This window comes from Pan paniscus, chromosome 3 (assembly GCF_029289425.2).
Source record: "Pan paniscus chromosome 3, NHGRI_mPanPan1-v2.0_pri, whole genome shotgun sequence".
Taxonomy (NCBI): domain Eukaryota; kingdom Metazoa; phylum Chordata; class Mammalia; order Primates; family Hominidae; genus Pan; species Pan paniscus.
Genome location: NC_073252.2, coordinates 17,876,487 through 17,899,346, shown reverse-complemented (window position 1 = coordinate 17,899,346; position 22,860 = coordinate 17,876,487). Strand labels below are relative to the sequence as shown.

The window sequence follows — 22,860 nt, the reverse complement described above, 5'->3', positions numbered from 1 at the left end:
CCTTTGCTTCCTGGCCCTGCAGCCTCAGGGGACCTGACAGAGCTGGAATCCTGGGTTCGGCAAGCCATCTCCCCAGGGGGCCCTGGGCAAGCCTCTGCTGCTATCTGGGCCTCCCTGGCCAGGCTGAACACAGGATGGCATTCCCATCGTGTGCACTTGTTCTCCCTCTTTGTTGAGTAATTGCTGTAAGGGGGACTTGACTGCATGCCTGCTTGGAACAGACTGAAAGATTCCAGAGAGAAGCCAGGGAAGGGAGCGTCCAGGCCCGAGGACCTTCAGCTCATTGGCCGCCTGCAGACCCGCCTGAAGGAGAGAGAGGACATCATCAAGCAGCTCACGGTGAGGCTGTCAGGGGGCGCCTCACCCACGCACCTGGCCGGGCACTGCGGGCTCCCCCGGGAGGGGCGTTCACTTGCACCCAGCATTTCTCTAGGTGCCCTAATATCTTACAAAGAATCCTTTCTTGCCGGCACGGTGGCTCAAGCCTGTAATCCCAGCACTTTGGGAGGCGGAGGCGGGTGGATCACTTGAGGTCAGGAGTTCGGGACCAGCCTAGCCAACATGTTGAAACCCTGTCTCTACTAAAAATACAAAAATTAGCTGGGTGTGGTTGTGGGCATCTGTAACTCCAGCTTCTAGGAAGGCTGAGGCAGGAGAATCACTTGAACCCGAGAGACAGAGGTTGCAGTGAGCCAACGTAGTGCCACTGCACTCCAGTCTGGGTGACAGAGCAAGACTCTGTCTCAAAGAAAAAAAAAAATCCTTTCTTTTCTATTATTAAAGAAGACATACTCACTAAAAAATTAATACAGGAAAATAGGAGGCAAAAAAAATCACTTTACTCCCAAGTCCAACAGCATTTGCCCCATGTTAATATTGGTTTTTTAACTTAACAGAATTTGAGAAAATCTATGATGGCTTAGGTTTGAATTGTAGTAGAATTAGTGTTTTTATTGTTGATCTTCTTTTTGTAAAAATGACCACCTGTTTTCTACTTAGCAAAGCCACTCCCTAAGCCCCTTGAAAAGAACCCAGCTCCCTCTGATTCAGTATCCAACCAAGGCCTGCTGGTCATTTCTGCTCCTGCTCACCTGCCTCACTTCTGTATCTCCCTGTGCTTTGAAAATTAGGTGACATTGATATGGAATTATTGCTCATTTGCTACGTGTGAACAAAGGTATCATGGGTTTTTTTTTTTTTAAAGTAATCCTTATTTCTAAGAAATACATACTGATGTTTTTACAGAGAAAAATTATGTAATAACTGGAATTTAGTAATAATACAGGAGAGAAAAAAGTGGAAAATGATACACATAAACAAGATTGGCCATATAGTTATTATAGGTAAAGTGGGGATGGATTTCATTACTCTCCCTATGTTTGTATATGTTAGGCAACACAAATGTCAAACAAGACAGAGGAAGAAAGGCGGCAAAATCCTTTGCATACCTGGGGGTTTTCTTTCTTTGCCTTAATTACTAACTTTCTGCATTAGGTTACCTTCACATGCTAAGAACAGTTGAATTTTCAATTTCCTAAGGCATCAGCTTGCCCTTTTCTTTACAAGAGGGGCTGGGGACATAAAAGAAAAAAAGCAAAGGTGCTTCCTCAAAAGGTTCAGTGCCTGGCAGCTTGATTCCCACTGACTTCCCCTTCCTCCCCTGGACTTTCCTTCTCTATTCTGCCCTCACAGCCATCTTCCTTCAAGTCAAACCCAGTGCTGTGTGGTTAGGCTCATTTAGACTCAGTTGTATTGGTTTTCTAGGAAGAGAGAAGATTTCACTACGCAGCATTCCCCAGTGCCATGTCCCACCGGAATCGGTCTTTCTCTTTCAATCCTCACCCGGGATATTTGACCCCTTCCATGAAGGTAAATTGGTTCTAATGCATTATACAATTCCATTGGTTTCGTTTTTCTTAAAGGTAACCACAGGTTATTTAAGGGCTGGTGTACGCTCAGAAAAATATTCATTGGAAAAAAAAAACAAACCCACGTGTTTATATCTATGGCTGGGTGGATTATGTGATTTTTATTTTTTATGGGATTTTGTATTTTCCAAATTTTCTAGAATAAATGTGTGTCAGTATTAAGAATAGCTCTATCTAGGTGATGGGAGGGAGAAGAGTAAGAATCTTCCACTTCTTAACTATTTCTGTACATATTTTTGGAATTTTTCACAATGAGCATATTCGCATTCAATTATCTACTATCACAAAATCCTAAAGGCTCTTTAAAAATAGTATTTTTGGCTGGGTGCAATGGCTCACACCTGTAATCCCAGCACTTTGGGAGGCCGAGGTGGGTGGATCACTTGAGGTCAGGATTTCAAGACCAGCCTGGCCAACATGGTGAAACTCCAACTCTATTAAAAATACAAAAATTAGCTGGGTTTGGTGGCAGATGCCTGTAATCCCAGCTACTCAGGAGGCTGAGGTAGGAGAATCACTTGAACCCAGGAGGCGGAGGTTGCAGTGAGCTGAGATCGCACCACTGTACTCCAGCTTGGGTGACAGAGCAAGACTACATCTTAAAAACAAAAATAGTATTTTTAAAAATAGTTCACAGGACAATACACTTGTGACTTAACTAATGTCATTTCATGTGTAGTTTTTATGTAACCCTCATTGTGACAAAATACAAGTTTCACTCCAGAAATGTAAATGCATTTGAGGCTAGGGTGGGCCCATCCCCTGCTGGGGGTGTTACATGACCTTCTAAAATCTTAAACAAAATTGAGTTGCAAAACACATCCATCTCCAGAAGTTTTGGTTAAGAGGTTGTGAACATACATATTTATTTATAATACAAAATGAAGATTGGAGGGAAAAGTGCTTTAAAAAATAGCATGTAAGTGTATAAATGAAATTGTTGCTTCTTCTCCGATACAATTTTGATTGGGTGAGCATTATTTGCTTTTACAATAATGCTTTATTTTGTTTTTTGCATTGCATTGCACTAACCTGTCCATTAATACAAACAGAAAAAGAAGGTGGAGGATGTGCCCAGCCGCGTGGTCAGCGTGCCGAACCTCGCCTCCTATGCAAAGAACTTTCTGAGTGGCGATCTGAGTTCCAGGATTAATGCCCCTCCAATAACTAAATCACCCAGCTTGGACCCAAGCCCCAGCTGTGGCCGGACTTACAAACCCAACCAGTCTACAGATGCAAAAACTGCCACAAGGTTTGGGGGATATTGGGGACAGGGGCCCTTATTCTATTTCCCTGTAGATAAGAGGGGAAGTAGGATTCTTTCTGGCACCTGGTACCAAATTCCAGAAGGCCTTTTTTCATGGATGATTAGACAAGGGACACTGAATCACTTACCTGAAAACTTCAGCATGGGTTATACAAAAGGTAGACTCCATCTGGCCTGGAGGTCTGAATTCAAATTACAGTCTTCCTCATTCTTAGCTCTGTGGCCTTGGACAGGTCACTTGACCTCTCCAGGTCTCCATATATCTTGCCTTTAAAATTAAGATAATACAGCACCTATCTCATCAGACTGACATGAGACTAAAGGAATTAATCCATAGGATGTGCTTAGCACAGGACTTGGCACAAAAATCTTCAATATAGTTTCAGTATTATTACTAACATTATTCCTCAAGATTTACTGTATCACCTTGGAATTCTAAAGTCTCTTAATCGGGCCGGGCTTGGTGGGTCACGCCTGTGATCCCAGCACTTTGGGAGGTGGGTGGATCACCTAAGGTCAGGAGTTCGAGACCAGCCTGGGCAACATGGTGAAACCCATCTCTACAAAAAATACAAAAATTAGCTGGGTGTGGTGGTATGCGCCTGTAATTCCAGCTCCCCAGGAGGCTGAGGCACAATGATCGCTTGAACGCAGGAGGCTGGAGGTTGCAGTGAGCCGAGATCATGCCACTGCACTCCAGCCTGGGTGACAGAGGGAGACTCTGTCACAAAAAATAAAAACAAAGTCTCTTGATCTGTAGGTTTGGTTAATCCTGCATTATCAGAGCTACAACCACTAAGTCTCAAAGGAACAATGGAGAACCAAACAATGGTGAACCTTCTGTTTTCAAAATGAGGATTAGGTACTCCCTCCCCAGCCCCATCCTTTACAATTTGTTTCCCACTACTAATGTTGGCCAGTCCCATTTGGGTGTTTTTGAAGAGTAAACAAGCAGTTATCTTTCCCTGAAAAGATGGTGGGTATTAAGCTGCTTCTTGCATAGTTTTCAAAACCATATAAAAAACCTTTTTTTGTTTTTAGGACCCTAGATGGTGAAACGGCCCAAGCCAAAGAAGCCCAGCAGAAACAGGGATCTCCGCACCAGGAATGGTTCACCAAGTACTTTTCTTTCTAAGCTAACCTTTGGGATACATCACAGAGGATACTTGAAAAACATTTATTTTAAATCATCTGATTGAAGGAATGAACTAACACCAACCAACCAAATAATATGCTTATAATATGATTAATATATGATAGCTAAAACAAATTTTGGCGTTAACACTTCATACTGTTCTGCCAGGCACAGCAGCTCACGCCTGTAATCCCATCACTTTGGGAGGCTGAGGCAGATGGATTGCTTGAGTCCAGGAATTTGAGACCAGCCTGGCCAATATGGTGAAACCCCATCTCTACAAAATATACAAAAATTAGCCAGGCATGGTGGCGTGTGCCTGTGGTCCCAGGTACTTGGGGGACTGAGGCGGGAGGATCACTTGAACCTGGGAGGCAGAGGTTGCAGTGAGCCAAGTTCGAACTCCTGCATTCCAACCAGCCTGGGTGACAGAGGGAGACCCTGTCTCCAAAAAAAAAAAAAAAAAAAGAAAAAAATTGTTCCATGGTGACAGTTCATTACAAATATCTTGACATTAAACCAGTGTTATTAAAAGTCATCTATAGGAAAATGTTATTAGCGTTACTAATGACCCATACCTTGTATTTCTAGTGTCCATAACATCATACTCCATTTTGTGGAATATCAGACTTTGTGATTTCCATGATCTACTTTAAAAGTGGTTGTACTTGTCCTTAGGATGCTAGTCAACTCCACTGGAAAGCTGTTTCTATGTAAAATGATCCAATTCCAAAATGCACATCTAACCTCAATAGGAAGACAAATAACAGTTAAACAGGAAAGCCACCTAAAAACAAACCAAACCTACCAGAAATGGATGGCAGCATGCTTAGACTGAATACTTTCACTTCCTTGGTCTAAGACAAGCAGCAGATTATAGATGGGATAACACCCACCTCTAAAAAGGCTTTACAAGGATTAAGCAAGATAACATAAATTAACATGAATTGGAATTAAGTACCACAAGGTTTTTCTGTAAATAACCAATCCTATATAGGTCTCAGTGTAATGACCATAGTGCCAACATGATCATTTGTGAAGGTCTCTAGATTATCTGTTCTTTGAAGTCAAAGATCTTCTAGACTGGGCACATGGCTCATGCCTGTAATCCCAACACTTTGGGAGGCTGAGATGGGAGGAGAGCTTGAGGCCAGGAATTTGAGACCAGCCTGGGCAACACAGCGAGACCTCCATCTCTACAAAAAAATAATTAGCCCAAAGAAAACCCAGCTACTAGGAAGTCTGAGGTAGGACAGCATGAGCCCAAGAGTTCGAGACCAGCCTGGGCAAGATACTGAGATCCCATCTCTACAGATTAAAAAAAAAAAAAAAAAAAAATCTCCTGAACCTCTGGTCTTTGGGTTTGAGCCATTTGCCTCATGGTGTGTTGCTTCTTCACTGCATGAATTCCCAGTGGATTAAAGGAACCGGAATGGCTGTTCATGGTGCTGACCTTGCTCTCAGTCCACACTGATTTGTCTTACCTTCTGACAGAGCAATGTGATTTGACAAGACTCAATACAACTTTTAGGGGGCAAAATATTTTTTCAGTCTTTGGTGCTGGCCCAGAAGGTGGCCCACAAACCAATGTTAATTCTATGCATTGTCAAATCTTTGCTCTTTGAATAAAACTTTGAACAACTGGGCAATAAAAATGGTTGACTTGTATTGATTTTCCACAGAAAGGTAACATTAGATGAAGACAGCTTAGAAATAGAAAGTTCAGTTCACATTAACCTCAATCACACCATCTTCAAAAAAAAAAAAAGCTGATTACATATTATAACTGTCAAACTTACGTATTAAGGTAAATTTACTGCCTAATCAAAACGAGGCTCCAATACATTTTTAAATGCAAACACTTGTCACCATACGTTAACACAGCATATTGTTTTTCATTACCAAATATTTTTTGTGAGTTTCCCGCTTAGAGTGTCTTAGTTCGTTCAGGCTGCTCTAACAAAATATCTTACTTATACTGGATAATTTATAAACAATAGAAATATGTCACTCACAGTCCTAGAGGCTAAGTCCAAGATCAAGGCACCAGCAGATCTGGAGTCTGGGGAGGGCCCATTCTTCAGAGATGGGTGCCTGCTACGTGTCCTTACATGGTGGAAGAGGCAAGAGCGCCTCCCTGAGCCTCTTTTGTAAGGGTACTTACCCTACTCATGAGGGTGAAGCCCTCATGACTCCATTGCTTCCCAAAAGCCCCACCTCTTAATACTATTACATTGACATTAGGTTCCAACATATGAATTTTGGAAGGGACATCAACATTCAGGACATAGCAGTGAACACTGTAGGACTGCTCTTTATTTTGTGCTTTCAGAAAGACTACATACAGGTGGTTCTATTTTTGTGTGTTGAAACACTTTCCCAGGCTGCACTTTGCATTTCTGTCCTTAAACTCAGCATGATCCCTGGGCAAGGACAAAATTTTACTAGTTGAGATCGTACATCGGTTTTGACTCCTTTCTTGCTGCAGGTGACTGAAAAGATCTTTCAGTCTTAAATTTCTAAATTCTACCCTGCAATGATTATATCTTTGTTAACAAAATCTTTGCATGCTTCCATAATTTTTTCTTGAGGCCATATGCCTCGGGTATTGAAGTAAGGCATTTAAGGACACAAGCTTTTTGTTTGTTATTACCAAACTGCCATTCAGAAAGTTTCTAACAATTTACACCCTTACCAGCAGTAAATGAACCTGCTGTGCCCTAACACTATTGACAAAGAAATACAATTTGATAGATAAAACATTCTATTTTAGTTTGCATAATGATTCCATCAATCTCTCAACAGCAGAGCGGTCTAGAGATGACAGTGATGGCGTACAGGTGACAGTGGAGATGAAGAGAAATTATCCAATTCGGGATTAAGTTAGGAGAGAGAAAAAAACAGTATTTGATGGTAAATCTCTTCAGGCTGTATTATGACAGGGGTGGAAGAGTTAACATGTTCCTGCAGCAAAACTGAAAGGAATACTATCTGTTCCACATGAAAGCAAACTGTTTTGTAATTGGGGTAGGTAAAAATGGATTCACCCAGTCAATGGCTGCACACCACATACCTGAGCCCTTAACTGCTCTAACACTGATATAATATCCAACCCAACATTTGTGATTGAGGCTACTTGGTTAATTTTTCTCCAGGATCCATCTGGATTCTGCAGATGAGGCTGGCAAATTAAATGGAACTATGATAGGGACCATCTTACTGTATCTGTCAGATTTCCAAGGGTAGCACTGATCTTTACCGTCACCTCACCTCCACCCCCAGGATGCAGTACTGTGTGTTTATTTTTGAGACGTAGTTTTGCTCTGTCACCCAAGCTGGGGTGCAGTGGCGCCATCTCAGCTCACTGCAACCTCGGCCTCCTGGGTTCAAGCGATTCTCCTGCCTCAGCCTCCCGAGTAGCTGGGACTACAGGCACCCGCCACCACGCTAATTAATGTATTTTTAGTAGAGACAGGGTTTCGCCAAGTTGGCCAGGCTGGTCATGAACTCCTGACCTCAAAGTGATCCTCCAAGATAACGACAGAGGCCCCGGGCACTCACAGTCACCTCATCAGTTCCTCACTATCCCTCTGCAGGGAACTGACACTCTACTGTCCTTGTGTGCAGTACTCCTCTTATCTTCCACAGTTTGACTCCTCCCATTCCCCTCCACAGGGATATTTTCCCAGGGTACCACTGGTGGAATCCTCAGCAACTGGGCCACCCCCTCGTGTGAGTGAGTGTCCATACCTCACACGCTGCTCCAGATGGGTTTTGCTACCAGTTGGGCAGTGAGTGAGCCAGTCCCCAAGCCTCATCCTACTGCCTGCTCTCAGACCACATCCAGTCACAATTGTCTCAGTCAGGTCCTCCACCAGGCACGCCCCGAGACACAATTAGAAGTGCAAGATATTCACTGGGGGGTGTGAATGCCTTCAGCCAAAGCCCACCAGAAATGCCTGTATTTGAACAAGTTGGGTCTATTCATCACAGAGAACCATAGGACTTCTCAGACAGAGGGTGTCACAAAGAACCTCTTTTAGGATTTTGCCCTGGTTGGGTGATTTCAAGGAAGTGAGGATTCACTCGATTGGATGCTGTCAGAATGGGGGCAACTGTAGGATTGAGCATCTCAATACATCTTATTTATAGGAAGGTGGACTAGAGTAGGGATAAAGGTATAATTGCATATATATATACACACACATACATATATATACACACATATATACACATACATACGCATATACATATATATACACATATATACACACACATACACACACACACACACATATGGCAGCTGTCACTCGTTTTAACCAGAAGGATGTTTGGTATTTTGTGAGTGGTAAACTGACCTTGAATTTTCTTTGTATGTGCTTAGACAAAATTATTAAGTGGTTTATTTTATCATGGCCTGAGAGCAACTTTGGGGTTGGCATTCAGAGACTGTTTATGTCCAACGGGAGAATGGCATGACCGAACAGTGTTGTCAGCTTCTGAATGTCAGGGGCAGGTGGTTTTTTTCTTTCTCAGGAGAAACACCTATGTTAGAGAAAGGGGAGAGGAAACAGAAGACAGGAAGAGCCTATGATGTAGGTCTGACAGGTGGGCCAAAGAACACTGGGGCAAAAGAGGGCAGGACAGCTCCAAAGATGTCATGGCCAGGCTGATGGATGCGCCCAAGCAGACTGCTCAGTATTTTTTTATTTTTATTTTTTTTTGAGACGAAGTCTTACTCTGTCACCCAAGCTGGAGTACAGTGGCTCGATCTCGGCTCACTGCAACGTCCACCTCCTGGGTTCAAGCGATTCTCCTGCCTCAGCTTCCTGTGCCTGGCCTCAGACTGCTCATTAGAGGAGGCCTGTGTCGGGCAGAAATGGCCTAGCACCTGACCTCCACTGTGCTTGGTGACAGCCAGGACCAGCATGCCCTGGGCAGGAACATGGCGGCAGGTCCCCAATGCCAGGAGCTTTTGTAATTGAACTCCCTGAAGCTGCTTTCTTGAAGGGAGGACTGAGCAGTGCTCCTTCACAACCTCCAGAGGCCCAGGACCAAACACCTGGGAATGTTAACAGTTAAGACATTTGGGTGGAGGAGAAAAGAGGAAAGAAGGGAAGATGCATGAAAAAGAATTAAGTTCAAGTAAAGAAGATGAAGATGGGCTGGGCACGGTGGCTCATGCCTGTAATCCCAGTACTTTGGGAGGCTGAGGCGGACAGATCACTTGAGGTCAGGAGTTCAAGACCAGCCTGGCCAACATGGCAAAACCCCATCTCCATTAAAAATACAAAAAGTAAGGCTGGGCGCGGTGGCTCATGCCTGTAATCCCAGCCCTTTGGGAGGCAGAGGCAGGCGGATCACGAGGTCAGATTGAGACCATCCTGACCAACATGGTGAAACCTCGTCTCTACTAAAAATACAAAATTATCTGGGTGTAGTGGTGTGCACCTGACAGCTACTCGGGAGGCTGACGTAGGAAAATTACTTGAACCCGGGAGGCAGAGGTTGCAGTGAGCCGAGATCGCACCACTGCACTCTAACCGGGCGACAGAGCAAGACTCCATCTCAAAAAAAAAAAAAAAAAAATAGCCCAGCTACTTGGGAGGCTGAGGCAGGAGAACTGCTTAAACCTCTGGGAGGCAGAGGTTCTTCTGGGAGGAATGTCAAATGGCTGAAAAGGTCACCCACCAGCTTTGATGTCGGGTGGCAGGAATGTCCGGCAGGAGACAGTGCTGCCAGCTGCTGTTTGTAGAACACACAGGCTACCTGATGGCTGGGTGGGCCTTTCCCCAGCACTTGCCTGTGGGACCCCGTTGTGCCACTGCACTACAGCCTGGGCAACAGAGCAAGACTCCTGTCTCAAAAAAAAAAAAAAGGCTGTCCTGAAGATGTGAGTAGGTTTATCTGTGGAGAGAGACAGCCCACAGGCAATCTGCATCTTGGAGCCTGACAAGGAAGCTAAGCAGTATTCAAGAAAAAAGGCCTTCTTGGTGGAACTTTCTACCTTTCAAAGAGCTACCACACCCAAGACAATCTTGGCTTCTTAAGAACACCCTGGAACCACAGGTGGGTGGGCTGTTATCAACACACTGACCAGGGAAGAGGGGTGTGAAACCTCACTTCAAATCCTGCTTCTGCCAAAGGTTAAAGACTAACCTCTTGACTTTGGGCAAATCACTTAACCCACCTAAATCCCATACTCTTCCTCCATAACCCTCCTCTTCCCGAACAACAGAAATCACTAACACCTGAAGAATACTTGCTACTAGCACCCTTGCTGACTTCCCATTCAACATCTCCTTTTTCTTTTTTGAGACGGAGTTTCACTCTTATAGCCCAGGATGGAGTGCAATGGCACGATCTTGGCTCACCACAACCTCTGCCTCCCAGGTTCAAGCGATTCTCCTGCCTCAGCCTCCCAAAGTGCTGGGATTACAGGCGTGAGCCACTGCACCTGGCCTCAACATCTCCTTTAATCTGCAAAAGTAATCCTGGGGAATAGGTCCTAGTCTTATCCCTATTTTACAGATTTATTATCCATCTGTGAAAATGGGAAAAACAATATTGATTCTGTTATAAGGCTTCTAGAAGACTGAATGGGATCATTTACAGAATGTGTGTGGCACAGATGTTTGTTTCAAAGTCGAAAGCCTGAAGCCTATGGGCAGACCTAAGGTCAAGCACCAAGCCAGACCAGAACCTACCCCTGGACAATCACAGCAGGAGTCTCTTCCAAGACATAATACTCCACTCCCCGGTACCAGAGCAGTGCTCGGCAGAGGGCATTCCACAGGTTTCTAGGGGAACTTGAGAGGATGGCTTGTGATTTTCTCCCTGAAAGAGTTAGCAGCTCAGAGGGTTTCTTAGAGGATTATTCATCACCCAGTAAGATGTCTACAAACAGAGAAGATTGAAAAATTGTTATTTGGCAAAAAAACTTCTGAATTTAATAAAGAAATGGCAACAACTGGTATGTACAGTAATTCAAAATCTTTTCACTAAGCACCAAATAGGATAGTTCTCAATCTTCTCAAGATCCTCTTTGAAAGAACGCCTAAAACCTAATCAGTTTATTTAGGTTTTTAATCAAGAAATACAACGCTGCCAATCAGAGTTTCTAATTACCATGAGTGACCAGGTTAGCAACCTTGAGGTCATACCACATGAGCTTTTAAAAGCTTTGTTTAACCTATACGTCGTAACTGAGGGGATTTGTTGATGTCAGGCTGGTAATCAGAGATCCATGTGCCAGATACCATATACACACACCAAAAAGATACAGACTATATGGTCCTTATATATTTAAGGAGAATAATGTCTAATTCTCATGGGTGTACAATTAGTGAGGGGCAGAGAAACAGACACAAAGCACTAACCCACCAGGGAGAACCTAGCGAGGGCAACAGAAGAGATCAAAGTCCTGTGCCCTGGGGATGCAACTGAATGGGTGCTGGGAGGCTTCAGGGATCAGGCACATGAGTGGATGTCAGTCCATGTGGGAAGGGGCCTTCAAGGCTGAAGACAACAAAATGAGTCAAGGCACAGAGCCACAGGAGTACTGCCAGTCAGAAGACAGTGAAGCATTTGTTCCGGGTAAAGGGATGTGATCTAATAAGATATAAAACTCAGAAAACCTTACCCAATGAGAGCCAGAAATCTCCATTTCTTAACAGCAACTCAACAGGGAATCTGAGGCTGCCCACAAAACTAACGAGAGCAAAATATCCTCCCAAAGGCAGGGCACCACATGCTCTTTGTGGAGGCTCAGTAGCCAATGATCACCCTGCAGCCCCTCCCCACCCCCACCACGACACTCTAGTCCCTTGGAGTCAAATCCACTGGCAACAACCTTCCTTAACGGAAAATGTTTCCCCTCCCAAAATGTAGAACAAAAATGATACACGCGAACAAACCTCAAAACAGAAAGAGACAATCAGAGCAAGATTTAGCCCCTCACAGCTCACCTATGCCCCCACTGTCATGCTACTGAAAACAGTGTCTGCCCCATTAAACAGATTCATTACTGCAGAATGTAATGAATGTTAGCGTATCACTGCTCCCACTATATCCTTCTCTGTCAAAAAGAAAAGTAAACAAACACCACATAAAATATAAACATACCCCAAACAGAGGTCAGCATCAACCTAAGGATCCTACTGTAAGATTACTATACTAACCCAGGACAGTTCCATCGTCTTCCGACCTATTTACAAAAAAATCCTCATTCTGAGAGCTCTGGAAACATTACAAATATTCTATTAGATTCCTCTTCTTGAGGTAGTTCAAAGTCTTAAAACAGAGCAAATTTACATACTTTTCTACACACCACCGCGGGGTAATTATCATAAGGCCTACAACTAAAACTCCCATCTCCTGATTCTCAGGCTATTATACTCTTTTCCTTCGGATCAAACTACAGGAAACACACATAAAAAGATGAAAAGTCATGCAAAAATTTAAAAACAAGCAAAGCCACCATAAAAAAGAATCTGTGTCATCATATTCACAGTCTAAACTTTGCTAAAGACAAAAAAAAAAAAATACTTACTTGGTTTATCCAAGCTACAGACATGTTATAAAGTACTCAAGAAATTAACAGCTTATAAAAATAGTGGAAAATTTTTCAATGGGAGCATAAAACTAAAATGAACTCATTATCTGGCAAAGAGTTCTTCCAAAATGTCAAGTCCACAGGAAGGGATGTGTGGCCAACCTCACGCACCAGCCCACTCATAGGCCAACTGCCTCTGCCCTTTGCTCACGTTGGCTTCAGAGGTGCAGGGATGTTGGCAGATGCCTGCTCCAGGTAGGCCAAGGAGCCCTGAGGGATGTCAGCGGGCTTTTTGTGCTGCACGTTGATGTCCTCCAGCACCTGCTGCCAATGCCTCAGCTTTGTCAAGTGCTTCTGGACTAGTGCATCTTTCCGCTGTAATTCATTCCTTAGTTCTGACACATCCTGCAGATGAAAGTGATGGACTAAGTCAGAGCAAATGCAGGAAAAACACATACGGTTCTGGTTAGTTAAGAGGCTAACAATTCAAAACAAAGAGAATCCATTAAACCATATTAAGCCCATTACTCTGCTTGGCTCCACTATTTGATTAACCCAGATGACAGATTCTAACATAAGTTTTTATGGGTTTTTTTTTTTTTTTTTTTTGAGACGAAGTCTTGCTGTCACTCAAGCTAGAGTGCAGTGGTGCGGTCTCGGCTCACTGCAGCCTCCACCTCCCGGGTTCAAGTGATTCTCCTGCCTCAACTTCCTGAGTAGCTGGGATCACAGGCACACGCCACCACACCCAGCTAATTTTTATATTTTTAGTAGAGATGCGGTTTTGCCATGTTGGCTAGGCTAATCTCGAACTCCTGACCTCAAGTTATCCACCTGCTTCAGCCTCCCAAAGTGCTGGGATTACAGGCGTGAGCCACCACACCTGGCCTATGTTTATTTTTCTTATAGAAACTAATATGCAAGTTACAAAATTCAAAAGGGCAGCCAAAAAGAAATCAGATTGATATGGTTTGGCCGTGTCCCCACCCAATCTCATCTTGAATTGTAACTCCTACAATTCCCATGTGTCGAGGGAGGAACCTGGTGAGAGGTAATTGAATCATGGGGGCAAGTCTTTCCCATGCTGTTCTCCTGGTAGTGAATAAATCTCACGAGATCTGATGGTTTTAAAAATGGGAGTTTCCTTGCACAAGCTCTCTTCTCTTGTCTGCCACCATGTGAGATGTGTCTTTCACCTTCTGCCATGATTGTGAGGCCTCCCCAGCCACATGGAACTGTAAGTCCATCAAACCTTTTTCTTTTGTGAACTGCCCAGTCTCAGATATGTCTTTATCAGCAGGGTGAAAACAGACTAATACACAGACTCTATCCCATCCTGGTCCCCAGCCATCCAGTACCTCTCTCCAAAGGCTACTGCTGAGAACCTAAAACACTGAAAATCTGAAACATTTGTTAACAACTGTTTACAAAAAAATCCACACCACTGATCTATCACTTCAGATTATGAACTGTTAAAATTACATTTTCAAGAGCTTTTTAAGAACAGCATTACATCCTTTACTAACGATCCAGTCTTGGACATACCTGCACTGTTATTCAAGTATTCACATCAGGAAATGATCTGACATGATAAACTGTAAGAACAGCTATCCCCAACAGCTGGTATCATGAATGAAAAGAGACTTTTTGATTAATTGGGACTAGTTACTTCAAAAATTGCCCCCAACCAATAATCTCAATTCAGTGTTTCTCACTGAGGGCATTGCCGGCTTTTTGGGCAGGATGATTCTTCACTCTTCCACATCACATGGGGCAGGTCCTGGCCCAACCCATTCAATGCCATTAAAGCTTCCCAAGTCATCGTGGCAACCCCAACACACTTCCAAATGCCCTAGCTTAGAACAACTGAGATCAACGAAATCCTGAGTTTCCAGGAGCCTGGGTCGAACACTACTTTTTGATTCCTTGGATTCCTGTGTGCAAGGCACTGGGTAAGGCAAGTGGGGACACAGATCTCAGTTTTTGTCCAAAACAAGCCTATATGTTAGTGGCTTTTTATCCTTTTTTCACATGGCAGAATCTTTTAAGAAAAATCTTTCCTGAAGGCCAATGTATGACACAAGTCACAACAGAGCTGTTCCGTCTGACACTCCGCTTTCGGACCCCACTCCTTGGCTTTACTTCTTGTTCAGGTTGTCCCAAACATGGATGACTAGCCACATTTCACACTGACCTATAAAGCCTGAATGAAACTCGCAGGAAACGGTTACATCTCATTTAAAGCATAAAAGGAATCCTGGCACCACTTAGTTCTTCCTATAGAGCTGAGGAGAAAACTGAGTTCATACCTCTTTGATAACTTGCTCTGGTTTCTGGACAGATAACTGCAATCTTTTTTGTAAGAAAAAACATTCTGTCTGTCTTGCAATATCCAGAAACTTCTGGATACACTGATCAACACCTTAAAAAAAAAAGGAACAAAATTATTAAAATAAGAAAAACAACAGATTCATTTATCTCCCTCATAAATGAATAATCAGAATGTAAAAACAAAGCCCTCTCATAGACAACTCAGAGATTTTAATCTTGGCCACAAGCAGTAATCATAACCCCCAACTTCTCATGTGTTAACCAACATTAAACAGCAGGTAAGTTATGCTTTTCTCAGGTTAAAAAAAAAAAAAGGGAGCGATATTAATATAGCATAAAAGCCATGAGATCTTCTTTAAAAAGACAATGCAGCTGGGCATGGTGGCTCAAGCCTGTAATCTCAGCACTCTGGGAGGCCGAGGTGGGCGGATCATGAGGTCAGGAGATTGAGAGCACCCTGGCCAACATGGTAAAACCCCATCTCTACTAAAAATACAAAAATTAGCTGGGCATGGTGGCACATGCCTATAATCCAGCTACTCAAGAGGCTGAGGCAGAAGGATCGCTTGAACCAGGGAGTGAGAGGTTGCAGTGAGCCGAGATCGCGCCACTGCACTCCAAACTGGTGACAGAGTGAGTCTCCGTCTCAAAAAAAAAAAAAACACAAGGCAGAGGCCAAGCGTGGTGGCTCACGCCTGTAATCCCAGCACTTTGGGTGGCTGAGGCAGTAAGATTGCTTGAGCCTAGGAGTTCAAGACCAGCCTGGGCAATACAGCAAGATCCCATCTCCACAAAAAAATAAAAAAACAAAAATTAGCCAAATGTGGTGGCTCACACTGTGGTCCCAGCTACTGGGGGGCTGAAATGGGAGGATTGCTTCAGCCCAGGAGGCAGAGGTTGCAGTGAGCAGAGATCGTGCCACTGCACTCCTTTCTTAAAAGGGTGAGAGAGCAAGAACTCTGTCTCCCAAAAAAAAAAAAAAAAGAAACAATGCAGAGATCCAGCAATTAGCATCATAATTTACAGTTAAAATGGCACATATAAGGCCGGGCATGGTGGCTCACGCCTGTAATCCCGACACTTTGGGAGGCTGAGACGGATGGATCACCAGAGATCAGGAGTTCGACACCAGCATGGCCAACATGGCGAAACCCCGTCTCTACTAAAAATACAAGATTAGCTGAGTATGGTAGTGCATGCCTGTAGTTCCATTTACGCGGGAGGCTGAGACAAGAGAACTGCCTGAACCCGTGAGGTAGTGGTTGCAGTGAGCACTCCAGCCTGGGCGACAAGAGTGAAACTCCGTCTAAAAAAAAAAAAAAGAAAAAAAAAAACATGTAAAATATGGTATGAAGAAATCAGAAGCTCTGGTTACCTTTAGGGAGAGAACTTGGGGAATAAAAAGAAGCACAAGAGACTTTTCTCTGTAAGACCTATTCCAAAAATAATAAAAATTTTTTAAAAAGCAGTACACACTATTGGTCTTCTTCTTTACCTAGTACTAATACGAAAAGTTCATTATAAATGATTCGTTATGGGTGATATGTCAATTAATAAACTGAACCAAAAATCAGCAGCTCATAGAGATTATGTGCACACATTTTAGTCCCTGAAATGTTCTCTTAGGATAAAAGCAGGACTGAAACACATGAAGTATAAAATTAGCAACTAGGAAATACTGCTGAAGCCCAGAACATTGTGTACACAGAGGGAATGCTTACCGGTTCGAATTTCTTCCTGATCGGTGCCATTGACATAGTCCTGACTCACCAGAGACGCAAAGCAAGCCTGTGTAATCAAAACATAGGAAAGAAAAAAATGTCATTTATACATCAAAAATCTTACTCCAGAAGAAGAAATAACTTCTCCTGAAGTCATCTGATGAGGTGGCAGCATCTGTGTTTGCATATGAGATGGCAAGACACCATGCCAATGGAAACAACTGGTAAACTGAGTTTACCAATTAATTAGGCCCATGGAGGAAGCGCCAGGCAAACTAGCCGGCACCACATCTGGTCTCTGTCCTACCACATGCCCCTTCCCCGTATCTTATTCCACACCAGGCCCAGACACTCTTCCAGCCCCACTGTGGCCTCTTGCTGGTGCTTACACAACTCACATCACCACCCATTCAGGACTCAGGACAATCTTCTCCCCCTCAGAGAGAGCAGCCGGTCTACCCTTTCTAAACTGTGCCCCTCCTGCTCATGCTCCACACCCAAGCACAGTTTTATTGTTTTTCACATAATTGACTGACATCATATCCATTATTTTCATCCATTATTATCTGCCCCCTACTAGTAGATGAGAATTTTGTCTGTCTTATTCACCACTGTCCTCCTAGTGCCTGGAACACTGCCTTGGCACAAGGGAAGTGTTTAATAACACATATTACTGACTGGATGGCCTAAGAGGACAAGGTTGGTGTCACATGGATAATCAAGTCCCAGAGAGAGTTATCTCTAAAGGGCACCTATACAGATGCAAATGTGAATCAGCCAAGGAGCTCTGTGCACAAGCAACTCTAAGGAAATGTACCAAAGCAGGCCCACTGCAGGAAGTGGGCAGGGAGATTGGGGAGGCACAGAAAGAGAACAGCATGGCAGTTGGAAGAGGAGTTAGAAAGGAAGCCTCAAACACAGGAAAGTGGAGCTCTGTCAGCAATCAGCAAACTACACTTGGTGTGAGGCAGACAGATCTGAGCTCAAATTTAGAACATTACCTACATGTGAGGGCCCTTTAACAAGCAAAAATTCTGCCTGCCTGCAGCTCCCGCGCTTGATTTACAGAGAAAGTAAATCAGAAAAACAGATTGCCCATTCTCAGGATTACTTTGAACGTTGACTCCTGGCCGGGCACGGTGGCTCACGCCTGTAATCCCAACACTTTTGGGAGACCAAGGCAGGCAGATCACGAAGTCAGAAGATCAAGACCATCCTAACTAACACGGTGAAGCCCCATCTCTAATAAAAATACAAAAAATTAGCCGGGCATGGTGGCACGTGCCTGTAGTCCCAGCTACTCGGGAGGCTGAGGCAGGATAATTGCTTGAACCTGGGAGGCAGAGGTTGCAGTGAGCCAAGACTGCACCACTGCACTCCAGCCTGGGTGACAGGGCGAGAATCTGTCTCAAAAAAAACGAAAGTTGACTCTTCTTGGGTTTGGGATGTGGGCAGGATGTACTTCCTTTGTGAGACCTATGGCTACTGGAAAACATCCCATCAATAGGCCAACCAGTCACAAACTGGCCAAAAAAGTTGGGCCAGCTCCCCTGAGCCAGGAGGCCTACCAGACAGGGTGGCAGGAAATCTCATCTCAAGAATTTTACTGCCCTCCACCCACTCAAGAAAAAAATTTAGGGTCCGACATGGTGGCTGACGCCTGTAAGCAACAATTTTGGAAGCCAAGATGGGTGGATCACTTCAGTCCAGGAGTTCAAGACCAGCATGGGCAACGTGGTGAAACCCTGTCTCTACAAAAACAAAAATTAGTCAGGCGTAGTGGTGCGCACCTGTAGTCCCAGCCACTTGGAAGGCTGAGGCAAGAGGACCACTTGAGCCCAGGAAGTGGAGGTTACAGTGACCCAACATCGTGCCATTGCACTCTGGCCTGGGTGACAGAGTGAGACTCTGTCTCAAAAAAAAAAAAAAAAAAAGAAAAGAAAAGAAAAAAAAGATACACAGGCCTTTATAGACAGTTGGACATCTGTATTAAGAAGAAAATGTGTGATAGTCTAGAAAGAGAACATATATATATTTTTTGAGATGGAGTCTCGCTCTACTGCCCAGGCTAGAGTCAGTGGCACGATCTTGGCTCACTGCAACCTCTGCCTCCCGGGTTTCAGCGATTCTCCTGCCTCAGCCTCCCAAGTAGCTGGGATTAAGGCGTATGCCACCACAGACCACTAATTTTTGTATTTTTAGTTAGAGATGGGATTTCACCATGTTGCCCAGGATGGTCTCGAACTCCTGACCTCAAGTGATCCAGCCACCTTGGCCTCCCAAAGTGCTGGGATTACAGGCGTGAGCCACCACATCTGCCTAGAAAGAGAATAGCTTTTTAAAAGCATGGCTAAAACAGAGCCTTTGCCTGGAAAGTAAGTGCTCGTCCTCATTTCCACAAACCCAACGGCTGGCTTTCAGCAAGTAACTTGCCCTCACTGAGCCTCAGTTTCTCTACCTATGAATGGAGGAAATGGAACTAGATGGTCTCCAACGTTCCCTCCAAAATCAAGAGTGCATGAGCTCAATAAATTTCTTCCATCAAAGAGCATGTGCTAAGCAGCTAGAATGAGCAGACAGAGACCTCAAGGAGTGGCACCCCAATAGGAATGAGAAGCAGGTAAGTAGGTGCTGCTATGTGCCACTGGAGGCTGTGAAAATTGAGGTCCACACAGAACACAAGGAAGGAGACAGGAAAAGTTCCAAAGAAAATGTGGCCTTTGAATTGAATCGTTGAGACAAGACTAGACAGATCGTGATCACCCAGCAGCAGAGAGGATCCAGCTCGCACCACTCCCACTCCCCTTCACCTGGCTAAGTCAAAATGCTTCTTTGGCTTTCCTGCTCTCCGGGAAGCCTTCTTCGATGTCCACACCTATATGTGCTCCCACAGTACCCCAGGTTTCTTCTATCAGAGCAGTGATCCTACAACAAGGCAACTGCCTGCCGTTTATCACAAGCTTCCTGAAGGCAGGGACTGGTTTTCTCTGTATGGATAATCAAGTCCCAGAGGGAGTTCTCTCTCAAGGGCACCTATAGACATATATGTGAATCAGGCAAGGAGTTCTGTGCACAAGCCAACTACACTACAGGCTCCACACTACAGATTCCTTCAATGTCTGACAAATATTCATCTAGCACTTGCTATCTACTACCACTGTATTAGCACTACAGGTTACACAATGTGAGGGGTGGGGGTACAAAACAGGTAGTCTCTGACTTCATGGAGCCGAATTTAATGGTAAGTATTAAAAAGAAGGTCAGGGAAGGGTCCACTGAGGAAATGATGCAGTGAGCTGAGGAGGGGCCTGGAAGCCCAAAGAGAAAACAAATGGTACACGTGGGAAAGTCTTGTGTGCTGTGAGTCTGAAGGAGAGAACGCAACATGCAAAGCCTGGGAGACCACACTAAACATCTTGATCTTATCTCAAGGGCAACAAGCAGCCACTGTACGTTTTTAAGCAGCAGGGTGCTGGGAGTCAACTTTGGCTAAGACTTGTACAGGGCCAGTCTTTCAGCAAGTGCCCATGACTGAGAGCCAGCTCCCCTCAAGCACAATGCTAGATGCTGCTCTAAAGTTCACCAGCCCCTTCCTTTACCACTTAGCACCACTTCAAAGGTGTCTCCTCCTCCTCCTCCTAAACGGTCTGTCCTTTAAATCATTTATTTCTGGCTAGGCGCAGTGGCTCACGCCTGTAATCCCAGCACTTTGGGAGGCCGAGGCGGGTGGATCACGAGGTCAGGAGTTCGAGACCAGCCTGGCCAAGATAGTGAAGCCCCGTCTCTACTAAAAAATAAAAAAAATAGCATGGTGGCAGGTGCCTGTAATCCCAGCAACTCGGGAGCCTGAGGCAGGAAAATCGCTTGAACCCGGGAGGCGGAGGTTGCAGTGAGCCGAAATAGCGCCACTGTACTCCAGCCTGGGCGAGAGAGAGAGACTCCATCTCACATCATTTATTTCTAAATCTTTGTACATCCGTGTAGTAAAAGCATTTTGTCCATGCAGTCTGAATAATCGCTTACAAATTATATTCATTTACCACTGTGCTATTAGATACAATATAAAAGTCACGAAATTGGGATTTTTATTTATTTATATTTTATTTTACTTTTTTGAGACGGAGTCGAGCTCTTGTCACCCACGCTGGAGTGCAATGGCGCGGTCTCGGCTCACTGCAACCTCCGCATCCCAGGTTCAAGCGATTCTCCTGCCTCAGCCTCTCGAGTACCTGGGATTACAGGCGCACGCCACCACGCCTGGCTAATTTTTGTATTTTTAGTAGAGTCGGGGTTTCACCATGTTGGTCTCGAACTCCTGACCTCATGATCCGCCAGCCTCGGCCTCCCAAAGTGCTGGGATTACAGGCGTGAGCCACTGCGCCGGGCAAAATTCGGATTTAAAATGTGGAAAAGTTAACTCCAATTTGAACGTACATTACTTTATTACTACACAGGAATAGCTCATCTTCCACTTTAAAGACTACTGTAAATCACCAGAGCACTTATTTTCACCTCTCTATCTTCCCTCAATATACAGTTCACCTTTCCTGCTACAAGGTAAACTCCTTGGGCAAAACTGAGAGATTGGGTCACCTGTGCCTCCCTCCCTCCCTAACCTCCAGCATTCCTCTTTCCTCAGCCCTTAGTACCAAGCTGCGCCTGGTAACTTAAGTCAATTTCCGCTCTTAAGAGTCCCTTGAGGATCGTTTAAAGGTGAAGCCCAGCGGAAAGGATACAGGATACAGCAGTGAAACTCTCAGCTCCGAAAAGGCTTGAGCCTCTTACTAAACATGCAGGGATGCAAGAAACGGTGCTCAGGGATGAGACTAAGGACCGGCTGGGAATCTGGAAGGGTTCCAAGTTTGGGGTTTAGGCAAACTTCGGGTCCACGTTTCCACAAACGTCGAGTTTACGCGCCCCCGCCAGCAGACCTGAATTGAATACGGGCCACAGGGAAGCCTAAAGCAAGTGACTTACTTTAGGCCTCAGTTTCCCCATTTGTGAATTAGTTGCTCGGATCCCTGGAGGAGATACGCGTACGCGCAGTTCACGTTTCAGAAAAAAGGGAAGGCTAGGGACAAAGACGCCCATGTCTTATATTACCTCGAAAGATGACTCCAACTCGTCCACCAAAGTACTGCTGGAAGGTCTAGGAGCGCCTGGAGCTGCCTGAAGAAGCGAAGCTTGGCCCGGAAGGCCCGGCGGGGCCTGAGGGGGACCGGGTGGCTGCCCAGAAAACATACCCCCTAGCGGAGCCGCCATGTTTGGAATGGCGCAAGAGAGATCCACTGCGCCTGCGCGGAAGCCGGCTCAGAAGCTCACGTGTCTGGTGTAGCAGGCGTGGTCACGTGACAGGACCGAGCGATGGGAGGATTCTGGTGCACCCCGGAAGGAGGATTTTTAATTCTTCTGTTTTCTTGTCTATGGCAAAACAGAGTTTACATGTATTTTCCTTTTTTCTTAGCTTAAGAATTGAACACTTTGGCCGGATTAGACCTGGTTGTGTGGAGAGGAGAATTAATAACTACAGTGGAGCGAGCCCTCCCGCGAGAGTCAGGATACTACTATGCTAGTCCCGACTCTGCCCCAAATGCCTGGAGAGACTTTGGCTAAGTCACTTTTTCTTTCCGCGGGCTGTTTACCGTTGGTAAAAGGAGAGGGTCACCCACTCACTCCACAAACATTTGTTGAGTCATTGGTTATAGCGGGAACAAGACAGGCAAAGTTCTTCCTGAATTCTGGTCGGAGATGGATAACGGAAACAACTTTGTTGAGGTTCCCAATGTGCCCAGCACTGTTCTCTTTAAATATTTATGGTTACATCAAAGAGAAAGTCACTATGCTAATCTTTTTTTTTCTTTCTTTTCTTTTTTCTCAGGGTCTCGCTCTGTCGCCCTGGCCGGAGTGCAGTGTCATGATCAGGG

The 22,860-nt window shown here is 44.7% G+C and overlaps 2 protein-coding genes across 4 annotated transcripts in view; one reads left to right on the top strand and one right to left on the bottom strand.

The window, feature by feature from the left end:
* FAM184B (family with sequence similarity 184 member B) overlaps window positions 1–9,437 on the top strand; it is a 155,212-nt gene extending 145,775 nt beyond the window's left edge. The window contains exons 15-18 of one of the 3 annotated variants that reach the window (XM_003826813.6): window positions 222–339; window positions 1,765–1,869; window positions 2,981–3,180; window positions 4,237–9,437. In XM_003826813.6, the coding sequence (XP_003826861.3) occupies window positions 222–339; window positions 1,765–1,869; window positions 2,981–3,180; window positions 4,237–4,330 (517 nt within the window). In that variant the 3' untranslated portion in view covers window positions 4,331–9,437. Of the gene's footprint in view, window positions 1–177; window positions 364–1,764; window positions 1,870–2,980; window positions 3,181–4,236 lie in introns of those variants that run through there. The other 2 variants (XR_004670993.3, XM_034958365.3) reach the window with 2 other exon arrangements.
* On the bottom strand, window positions 5,973–22,519 carry MED28 (mediator complex subunit 28). Its single transcript, XM_003826814.4, has 4 exons — window positions 22,040–22,519; window positions 16,937–17,003; window positions 15,194–15,306; window positions 5,973–13,289 (listed from the first exon to the last, which is right to left on the bottom strand). The coding sequence occupies exons 1-4, from the start codon at window positions 22,196–22,198 to the stop codon at window positions 13,092–13,094; spliced, it is 537 nt and encodes a 178-aa protein (XP_003826862.1). The 5' UTR covers window positions 22,199–22,519; the 3' UTR covers window positions 5,973–13,091.
* Between the last annotated feature and the right edge of the window lie 341 nt (window positions 22,520–22,860).

Coding starts and splice junctions, on each gene's coding strand:
- MED28 (XM_003826814.4), bottom strand. CDS start 22,198: ATGGCGGCTCCGCTAGGGGGTATGTTTTCTGGGCAGCCACCCGGTCCC. Junction 17,004..22,039: donor AGTTGGAGTCATCTTTCGAG/GTAATATAAGAC, acceptor TTGATTACACAG/GCTTGCTTTGCGTCTCTGGT. Junction 13,290..15,193: donor CAGAGCAAGTTATCAAAGAG/GTATGAACTCAG, acceptor TTTCATCTGCAG/GATGTGTCAGAACTAAGGAA.